The sequence below is a fragment of the Gavialis gangeticus genome, unplaced genomic scaffold (assembly GCF_001723915.1).
Source record: "Gavialis gangeticus isolate Ggan-Ray unplaced genomic scaffold, GavGan_comp1, whole genome shotgun sequence".
Taxonomy (NCBI): Eukaryota; Metazoa; Chordata; order Crocodylia; family Gavialidae; genus Gavialis; species Gavialis gangeticus.
The window spans coordinates 12,237,873-12,248,608 of NW_017728997.1; the positions used below are offsets into that span (position 1 = coordinate 12,237,873).

Consider the following 10,736-nt stretch of genomic DNA (forward strand, 5'->3'; position numbering starts at 1 on the left):
ATGTGTACTCATGACACTCCACGGACAATACATGGAAATACAATATGGGTTACCCCATCTGTTGTATCTGTAATCTCAGTGCAATGTAAAGACCCTATAATGACAAGTGGTGCTCTGTATTTCGTAAGCAGGACCAGCCTGCACATAATAGTCTCTCTGGAAAAAATAATGGAGAGCATATGTTGATAGCGATCCAGAGAGAAAAAAAAGTGCCAGTAACTCTTTTTAACACACAGAGGGTAGGCGAAAGCTAAATAAAGAATAAAGCTTCAGGGTGGTATTAAATATACTTGGTGAATGGGATGCAGGGTTTGTTTTATACTTGCACTTGGCATCCTTTGTGGTAAACAGGGACCTGTAATAGCCTAATATTAGTAGTTTGAGTTTGAAGATGATATGGCCCAACTCAGGGGAAACATGATTGGTGATATTTTCCCCTGCACGCACCTGGCCTGCGCACCGCTGATGTTTGATTCCCAAGTGAGGGTTTCTGTAGGAGGTAAAGCTATGTCTACATCATGGTTAGACACCTGATTGTGGAACGTGAACACATAGAGGCACGTGCTTTCACTTAGTGCTATTTTGCTATAACGCTCATTTTAAATTGATACCTGATTTCACTTAGCACTCAGCGAGTCTTGTCATAACACTCACGGTCACCATCTCGGGTCATTAAAAACAATTGCAGTCACCATTTTGGGTTGTCAGATACTTTTGGTTTCACTTAATGCATGTTTCGCTTAACGCTTGGTTTTTCAGGAACCAATTAAGAACGCTAAGTCGGGCTTGCCTATACTGAGCTAGTTGCAATCTAGTTAGCCCGAGTACAAATATGCAGTTTTAGGTGGGCTAGTATGGTCCCTGCTGCCAGGTCTTCACTGATTTTGGCATTCCATGAGCTAAATTCAAGAAAGCTGGTTCAGGTAGGTCTATGTGGGTTGCAATCTCACCTCCTGAAATAACATATTCCCATCAGCTACAACATTCACAAAACTATTGAATCATTAGATCAATAGCACCGGGAGACTGAAGTTGTGGGGCATTATTAGTCAGAAATGATCCATGCTCTCACTGGACATTTTGGGAGGTATTTTAATTAGCTTAAACCCATTTTTCAGGACTTTCATGAGTTTTCACAGGGCTGATCTTGCCTGTGCTTGGTCTAGAAGATCCCATTAAGCATCGCTGTGATGCTTAGTTTCAGTTCTCAAACTGTGGATTTGTGGTTCCAGAGATAACATGCTTATTAATAGCAGTCTATGGAAATGAGAGATAACAGACCTGATTACCTATCCACCAGTCCTGCTGTCTCTCTGCAAGCTTTTGTACAGAGCCAAGCCCATACCTTTCTCTAAAAGTGCAACGTTTTCAAGAAGTTAAATGAATAGAGGATTGTTGGGGGTGGAATAGATCTGGGCAAGGAAGAGGAGTCTGGAGACAAATGCCAGGAGCGAGGGGCAGTAGAAACAAAAAAGGATCATTTTGAGCAGAATATTGCAGAAGTCTTGAGGGATAAGTTTCTGAATATAGCATCTCCATACATCATAATCCAGCATTTGATGCCTGAAATCAAATAAAAGCCCCTGACAGACCCTGTTACTTTTCAAACTCCGCAAGGACCCCACATGCAGGGTGAAATCTGCCTGTGTCCTGGCATATGGTGCAGCTTAAGCCCTATTTTGAGGGTTCGGGGAGTCCTTCCTGATTCATAGGTCTTGTGTTGGTTCTTTCCATATGGATGAAGTCCCCCCCATATACATTGATGACTCAGACATTAGAAGTCACCCTCCTAAGGGAATCCTCTAGAAAACTACCATCGTATGTATTACTCAATGGGGGAGACTCACCAGCTGCACTGAAATGTCAGAAGGGTTTGCACAGCTGACAAGTTGCTGAAAACGGAGCATGGCAGCATCTCCATAAATTCTCTTTATCCAGCCAAGTGCAGCTTAATATAGACTTAGCATAAGCCTTAGTGCCACTGTCTCCCTCTCACACTAAGATCAAACACTGCCACAGTTCATGACAGAAACATTAAGCTGGTGATTTTACAGAGCACAATACTGTTGGTCGGATAGGTTGTCGCTTTTTTTTTTTTTAACTTTTTTTTTTCTAGGGAAAGAACAAAGAAAATGTCTGAATACAGCCAAAATTCAGACCAAGAGGTCTACTCCGAAGACATCGATGAAGACGAAATCTTAGCAAACTTATCTCCCGAAGAGCTGAGGGAGCTACAGAGCGAAATGGAAGTCATGGCTCCGGACCCACAAGTGCCGGTGGGAATGATACAGAAAGACCAGACCGAGAAACCTCCAACGGGGAACTTCGACCACAGGTCTCTCGTTGATTATTTGTACTGGCAGAAAGCAGCCAAACGTATACTGGAGGATGAGAGAGCTTCGGCCACCCTCTTGCCGTCTGAGGTAATAGGTGGGAATGACAAGTGTTTGTTATGCCTCTGCGGCGGTGTCTTTACTGTAGCAGTGCGTTGCAAAGATGGGTGTTCAGGGCTTTCATCTTCCTTTTTACCAGCTCCTTTATACGACTCAAAACACAACGTATGGATTTAGGGGTCTGTCAAAAGTCTCAGTGATGCTGGAATCTAATGGTGGAATCTACCGCAGGGTTCGTATGACTATTTGTGTCTTAAAAGTTGAGCTGCCATTTCAAATATAGGTGGGAGTCCGGGGCGGGGGCGGGGTCTGGGCTAGATGATCTCCTGAGGTCCCCCCCCAGCTGTAGTTTTCTATGATTGTGACCTTTTTGGTTTCACGGGAGTGAAAAATCACCATGTCAGAGCCTCTCAGAAAATGTCACTCGAGCTTTGTACTTTCCAGAACAAACATTCAATAACCTGCGTTCTAGTACCCTGACCGCAACCCCAAAGAATTTAGACAAGTAATGAACTGAAAAAGAAAAACTAAATAGCTAATAACATGTAATGGCACGCTCAAAAACGTCTGTCTTTTGGACTCTTGAGTAACGCTGGCTAATGAGTGACTCCCAGCTAAATCCTCGTTGTATAGATCAACAAAGTTAATTGACCCACACTCATTTACCCAGTTCAGGGTGTAGCCAGGTCTTTCTACACAGACCTTAATTTAGCAGCGCAACCCTATTCAACAGAGTACTGAAGCCCTTTTTCAATGCAGGTCTTATGCTGGCCAAACCCCCATAGGGTAGAGCCGAATAGCACGGGAGTTGTGCCTGAGTAAATACATCAGGACTCAGACTTGCCCAAGTTTTAAAGGATGGGGCACGTGTCTTATGAGGAAGAGCTGAGGGAACTGGGCTTATTTAGTTTAAAGAAGAGGAGACTGAGAGGGGATTTAACAGCAGCCTTCAACTACCTGAAAAGGGGTTCAAAAGAGGCTGGAGCTGGACTGTTTTCGGTGGTGACAGATGACAGCACAAGGAGCAATGGGCTCAAGTTGCAGCAAGGGAAGTTTAGGTTAGATATTAGGAAGAATTTAATCGTGAAGAGGATAGTAAAGCAGTGGAACAAGTTACCCAGAGAGGTGGTGGATTCTCCATCCTTGGAGGTTTTCAAAACCGAGCTAGACAACGCTTTGGCTGGGATGATCTAGTTGGGGATGGTCCTGCTTTGACTAGATGTGACCTCCTAAGGTCTCTTGCAACCCTAACTTCTTATGATTTATAGGTCACTCTGTGATTTTTCAACTTCGGTCCGGCCATCTGTGTGGTGGTTATATTCTCGCATGCAGCAGTGCAGTACATCCCTGAATTTCAGCGACATTTTAGTGACCCAGTAACTCTAGGGATGAAAGCAGCAGTGTTTCTTGTCCATTGGCTTCTAACAAGATCATATAATAAAGTTCATGCTTCTCTCGTTTACTTTGGAAATGTAAAGGGTTTCTTTAGCCCCATGGTAAAACAAGGTAGACATGGGCCTGACTGGCAAGGCATGGATCTGCATTTCAACTCTCACAGATTTTGGAGCAGTTTCCTTTGCTCCTAATTCTATTTCAAGGTAATTCCCATTCACTCCCTGAGGTATTACATTATACAGCAAAACAATTTTAATCAAGTTCAGCTTCCTTTACTTCATTCATAGATTTTAAGGGCGCGACTGACCATTGTGGCGGTTCTGCTCCTACATAAGCCAGGCCATAGGACTTCCCTGAATTCACTCCTGCTTGAACTGGGGTGTTACTCTTTGAGAAACAGCTAATCTTTATAAATCCTCAGTGACAGAGACTTCACAACAGTCATTGGTGAGTCGCCCCAATAGCTTTCTACCGTCGCTGTTACCAATGTACACCTTATTTCTAATCTGAATTTTTTTTTTTTTGCCTCCCCTTCTATTATTATTGTTGTTGTTGTTATTGTTGCTTCACAACTTGACAGATAGCAACCTCTGCTGTTGCAAACGAGAAATGCAGTTATGCAGCACTCAAGCCTTGGTCCAGATTTCGTGAGTGCAAAATCCCCACCTAAATCACAGCCCTTATTCCGGTTCCCTTGAAAAGCCTGATTCTTATCAGTACGTCAGCTGTGGAGGCACTACATGGGAACCCCTGCTGTTGAATACAGACATCATGGTGAGGTATCCAGGTATTGGTCTAGCGGCAAAAGGAATCAAAACTCGTGGCAGAGGTGATACCTTGTATTAGACCAACTAGATATTTGCACCAAAAAAAAAAATTTATTTGCAAGCTTTCGGGCACAAAGACCCTTCATCCGGCATAGGAGATTGCAAGGATTGTAAAAGTTTTCCTAGGTACAGATGAAAATTAATCTTGGTGAGGTATTCTGCTCAGCTGCAGCCTGGCATCAAGCTGCCGACCAAGTGCAATGGATGATGAGTGGTAAAATCTCCTCCTTGCCTTCCACAAAGAGGAATTAAAATAGGAATCTGTCATGCCAAATGAGGCTTTAGAGGAAGTGGTGATTTCTCCTCTTGAAACATAATCTTACTACTGCTGGTAAAAGCAGTCTTTTACAGCACACCACAGCATCAAGTGGTGCTCGGAGGCCACCTTCCCACCTCAAATGATCAGTAATATTTATCTGTGTCTTCAGTACGGCCCTTTCTTTTCAACAGCTTCCCCTGCTCTGAAGGTTTGCTGTCTTGGGTGGAGCTATTGGTGCCCATTATTATACTGTCTCCTCTTCAGTCTTCATTAGGCTAAGCCATGGAGCTGATAGCTAAATATTTGCTTCCAAAGTTTTGTTGCACGAAAACTATGGGAATGGCAGAACATGCGCTCTCGCAGGACAGAAAACTGGAGCCTGGTTGAAACCTAGCGAATAGACCTTGAATATCTAGGATCTGCAAGGTATCACTAAGCATATATGTTTGTAACTGTTGGTGTCCCTGGGCATATATAGACATTTCTGTACATACATGACATAAGTACATAACGTGTTCTGTACATACGTTCTGTACATAAGTTTCTGTATCATACGACTGAGGGTAAGGAAACATGTTGTACTCATGCTGGATCTACAACCCGTCAGCAATTTATTTTTAAATATTCTAATATGACGCTGGAAAAAAATACTGATACATTAAACCCATCTGCTATATTTTATTTTAGTGTATAATTATTGTAAGAAAGCCATTTAAAATGATTTCAACAATTCATATTTTGTCTTCCTTAGCGAAACACTGCAGACAAATTTGAAGAAAATACTGATGATACAGAGGATATCACTAAGGAGGAATTGCCAGGAGATGCTACAGAAGCAGATGGAAGAGAAAGATATTACAGAAATGAGCAACTAGGAAAGTCTGATTCAGCAAAACAATCAGGAGAAGCAAATGAAGACCGAAACAATGAGGAGACAGAACAAGAGGAGGAAGAGGAGGAGGAAGAGGAGGAGGATGAAGGGGAAGAGGAGGAGGAACAGGAGGAGGAAGAGGAGGAAGAAGAATCAGGAACAAAAGAGCTACATGGAGATGAAAGTAGCAACAGTGAACAGATGACAGAGAAAAAACCAGGTACAGACTCAGGGGAAAGTTCAGAGAAGCAAGAAGAAAATGAGAAGAAAATATCAAAGTTAAGTCTTCCTAAAAAGTTGGCTATGGACACTAGCTTCATTAAGCTAAGTGCAAGGCCTTCAGGGAATCAAACCAATTTAGAAGCCAGTTTGGAGAACATCCGGAAAAACAATCCAGATATCACAGAACTCAACCTGAACAACATAGAAAACATCCCAAAGGACATGCTGATAGATTTTGTCAATGCCATGAAAAAAAACAAGCACGTCAAAACATTTAGCTTAGCCAACGTGGGTGCGGACGACACCGTTGCGTTTGCTCTGGCCAACATGTTGCGTGAAAACCGGAGCATCACGACCCTAAACATTGATTCTAATTTTCTCACGGGCAAAGGCATCGTCGCCATCATGCGATGCCTGCAGTTTAACGAGAGGCTGACTGAGCTGCGCTTTCACAACCAGAGGAACATGCTGGGCCATCAAGCAGAAATGGAGATCGCCAGGCTTTTGAAAGCCAACCCTACCCTGCTGAAGATAGGCTATCACTTTGAAGTTCCCGGCCCCAGGATGGTTGTGACCAACCTGCTCAGCAGAAATCTTGACAAACAAAGACAAAAAAGACAGGAGGAGCAGAAACAGCAGCAATTAAAAGAGCAGAGGGAGTTGATCAGCATGTTAGAAAATGGATTTGGGCTGCCTCCTGGGATGTGGGAAATGCTAGGAGGGCCAATCCCTGATCCGAGGATCCATGAGCCAATACTCGCCCCCAAACCTCCTGTTCCCCAACCCATGCCTATTAGCAAAAGAAAGGAAGAAAGACACACAAGAAAGCCAGCCCCTGAACCACAGACGGAGACGTCCTCCTTCCGAGTGATTAAGCTGAAGAAGATCCAGCGCAAACCCTCTGTGAAGCAATATGTGGAGCCCCCTGAAAAAACCAATCTCAAAGATGTGATCAAGACGCTTAAACCGGTTCCAAGAAGCAGACCACCTCCTCTGGTGGAAGTAAGTCCGAGAGATCAGCTATTAAATGACATCCGTCAGAGTAACGTCGCTTATCTTAAACCGGTGAGTGCTTATCAATGGTAGCAATCAGGAAATGTTTTAATCTGTGCAGCACAATGCAATTGGAGTCTCTCCGTGTCGGTGCTATGAAATGCACTGACACAAACCACAGGCATGTTCCTTTTGCAAACTGATGCTTGCATGCAAGCTGATATTGTGTGAGCAACTTAGCAGTAGCAAAAATGGAGGATTTTTCATGGGCAAATGAATGCACCTGCAAAGTTTGTGGGTGTGTTTGTCAATGCTGCTGAATATTTGACCTCCTTGCTTCATGAACAGATTTATCATTAGCATTTTAAGATGAAGTAATGTATATCTCATGGAAGCGCTGATAAAGCGTGTGCAGTTTATCTGCTGGGCCGTGAGGAGCTGCTCAGTGAAATTCGCCCTGTGAAGTTGTGTATCAGTGATAACCAGAGAGAGATTTACTTCAAATGTTACAAACCCTAAGTGCAACCTGGCGTCTTTCTGCAAAGGATGCTAATCCTGGGTTTTCCTTGAGTGGTGATGGTAAGAACCGAACCATTATTTGCATAATCAGACAATTTATAAACTCGTGTAAATTGGAGTTAGTGAAATAGCGCCCCAACGCTGAGCCTGAAAGGGCACAGCCCCTTTATTGGCACTGTGATGGAGGTGGAAGAGACTGACTTCACTCAGCAGATGCTAGTCTATATATATAACTATATATATAGCTATACATATATAAATATATAGTTTCTTTCAGGGAAAAGACATCTGCAGGAATAATTTATTGCTAATCCCCTGAACGTTATGCAGAATCCTTGCACATTTATACCCAAAATTACTTCCCAAAAAGTGCTGACTTATTAGAGTGCTGACACACCACTGGGCATTGGACTCTGTTCTGTTCCTGTTTAAATCAGCATCAAAATCTGTGGCAGCAATGGGACTGTTATTTAGGCCTATTATTTGTTTTAACTGCATAGATTGAATTGCATAGACCTTGGCTTTTGTGTGTCCAACTCAAGGTGCTTTTAATAAGCTTGGTTTTCAGGTAGCTATGAATACTGCAGGCTGGGCGATGACGCGAACCTTAATTCTGGGCCTCAGTCTAATAAACACACCCTTTTTAGATGTCTCCAATGGGCACCCAAAATTCCTACTCACTTTTCTGACTCGTGACTCCTGTGTTTAACATTTCATTCTCCCAGGGCCCAATACTGGCACACCGTCCTCATATATGCATGTTGGCCTATTGCAGTCGCTTAAATTCTTCATGCGATTGGCACAATTTGTGCGATTAAGGGATAAGAGAGCTTGAAGGGCCAGCCAAAAAGAAATGGCCAAACTGCTGTTTCAGAAGAGTCTCAGAAGAGTTGGCCCCAGCTTGACGAACCATCTGAAGTATTTCAGTGGATATACTGAAAATTCAACATCCTTGGCCAAATTTGGTCTCATCTACACGTGGGCACGCTCATTTAATCAATTGGAATTATTCAGGTGCAACTGAGGATTTGGCTTGGTATTTTTTAGAAGTTCACATCTTCATGTGCCATTGTCTGCACGGGCTTTCGTTGCTTCTTGTACCAGTGTCTTCCCACCTGCACCGCTTGGGGAGAGCATTTTTTGGTAGCTCTGTCCCCAGCTGGTGAAGCTCCAGTGCCAGCTCTCAAAAGTACTGGACTTCAGAAATCAGCAGGACATATTTCCAGGCAAATCCCCAGCTCTCAGTAACAAGGCGGATTGGGGACCAGCGGGTGAACACCAGAGCTACATCCTTATGTGGCCTTCTTGGCTCTGAGATTTTCAGTTGAACCAGGGCCATTAGGCTGCACCTGTTAATCACCCAGGTCAACCAACATTGCTTGTATTTAGTTATGTCTTCCTCCATGATACATGAGTAGGTGCCCTAGGTAAAAAGTCAAATGATATACTTTACAGCCAGCAGCAAGCTTGTTTGTTGAGGCAGCTGGGCCAGGGGCCTGCTCAGGAAAACAAAAAAAGTGTTGCAACACTTCAAAAGCCGACAGTGCCCTGCTGTTATTCTGTACAAATGACCCAAGCAAGGTTAGAAGCTCTTGCGTCCATTGTCTGTTGACTTCTGTTTCCAAGCAACAAAATTTCCAGGAGGACGTCTGTCATTCAGTGTAGAAGCTCACCACCCACAGCCCAGCACCCAGGGGCTGGTCCTTGCAAATGCATTGGGTCCCCACTGTGGTTGCCAGCCTAGTGAAAGAGCCCAGGGTAAATGAGCAGGAACTAATGGCCCATCTAAAATGAAGGCTGAAACCAAGGATAAGAACCAAGCGAATAGAAAGCAAGAGCAGACTCGGATTGAAATATTTTATTAATATAGATAATATTTATGTGTATTTACAGATATTACACACGTGTGTGTATGTGCATGTATGTGTGTGCATCTATATCTATATGTATGCATATATGTGTATGTGTATGTGCGTATACATATATGTGTATGTGCATATGTATACATGTGTGTATGTGCATATGTATATATGTGCATATGTATACATATGTCTATATGTGCATATGTATTTGTGTGTGTGTGTGTGTGTGTGTGTGTGTGTTCATTCCTCTCATCCCAGAAAGGCTCTGACCCAACTAAAGTAACCCTAATGGATTATTGGGTTTGGCTTTTAGGCATGCAGGTCTATTCCCTGCTCTGCCACTCACTCACTTCGTGGCCTTGGTAACACACACAACCTCTGTCTGTGCCTGTTTCCCCATGCTTTTAGCATTTTACAGTGCCTTGAGATCTGTGGGCAAGAGCTTTATGTGGGATACATATCATTATTGCTTGCTAATTGATTTATCAATTATTAACTCTCAGCTGGGTGCATTTTAAGAGGGGAACAATCATGTCTCAGGAGACAGAAAATGGCTTGCCCATTTTGTGTCTATATATATTTTTTTTTTTTCTTTCCTTAGGGCTTCCTGTTCACTCTTGTACTTTGATGCGCCTGTTTGATTATAAGAAGTGAAACTATTTTTGGAGATAAAAGGGAGAAAGCCACATTTCCTACTAGTAACATCATCTTCTTGTCCCTGTCCAGGTGCCCCTGCCAAAGCAGCTCGAGTAAGAGACCAGAATGACGTGAAGAAAACAACTTGAAATAAGGACTATTCAAGTTTTGCCTTTAATGGTTTCAAAGGAGGTTTTCTTCAGAAGCCAGGTGGTAGATAACGAACACGTGGGAACAATGCTTGCAAAGTGCAGTTCGTTTAAGTGATGAAGGAAGAGGCTGGAATGGAAACAGTCAGAACTAAGAGGATTTCCACTGGATATGGAGTAACAATGAGGCCCTCATACAATCTCTGTCTGCCAGCTGGACTTTGGCTTCCAGTTTGTTCATGGGTATTTTCTTAGAAGCAACAATAACCTTACAGCCTGTACAGTTTAGCTCTATTGCTTCTATGGTATCTTCTGCTATTATTTTTTCCAGAAACCCAGCAGCCTATAACAAACGGTCCTCTTTTACACATACAATTTACTTTCTTTACACTGCTCTTTGCCACGGCTAGTCACATTTTTTTTTTTTTTAAGTTCTAGAGAAGCGAGGAGAGGTCCTCTCCATGAGAAAGCACCCTGAAGCATTCACTTCCACACCAAATGGCAGCTGTCCTGAGGACAGGTTATCTGTCATCTCTGTAGGAAAGCAAGAGCTCAAAAAGCATGCAAAAACCCAAAGATCTGATGGTTTCAAACTCCACCTATCCCAGAA

General features: G+C 43.1%; 1 protein-coding gene across 1 annotated transcript; it reads left to right on the top strand.

Annotated features, from left to right (window-relative positions):
- Nucleotides 1-1,975: 1,975 nt before the first annotated feature.
- LMOD3 (leiomodin 3) lies at nucleotides 1,976-10,730 on the top strand. The gene is made up of 3 exons (XM_019504781.1): nucleotides 1,976-2,423; nucleotides 5,626-7,032; nucleotides 10,068-10,730. The coding sequence occupies exons 1-3, from the start codon at nucleotides 2,133-2,135 to the stop codon at nucleotides 10,092-10,094; spliced, it is 1,725 nt and encodes a 574-aa protein (XP_019360326.1). The 5' UTR covers nucleotides 1,976-2,132; the 3' UTR covers nucleotides 10,095-10,730.
- The last annotated feature ends 6 nt before the right edge of the window (nucleotides 10,731-10,736 follow it).

What these genes read in the sequence shown, in the direction of transcription:
- LMOD3 (XM_019504781.1), top strand. Translation starts at nt 2,133, where the DNA reads ATGTCTGAATACAGCCAAAATTCAGACCAAGAGGTCTACTCCGAAGAC. An exon ending in CCACCCTCTTGCCGTCTGAG is followed by an intron (nt 2,424 to 5,625) that starts GTAATAGGTGGG and finishes TGTCTTCCTTAG; the next exon opens with CGAAACACTGCAGACAAATT. An exon ending in ACGTCGCTTATCTTAAACCG is followed by an intron (nt 7,033 to 10,067) that starts GTGAGTGCTTAT and finishes GTCCCTGTCCAG; the next exon opens with GTGCCCCTGCCAAAGCAGCT.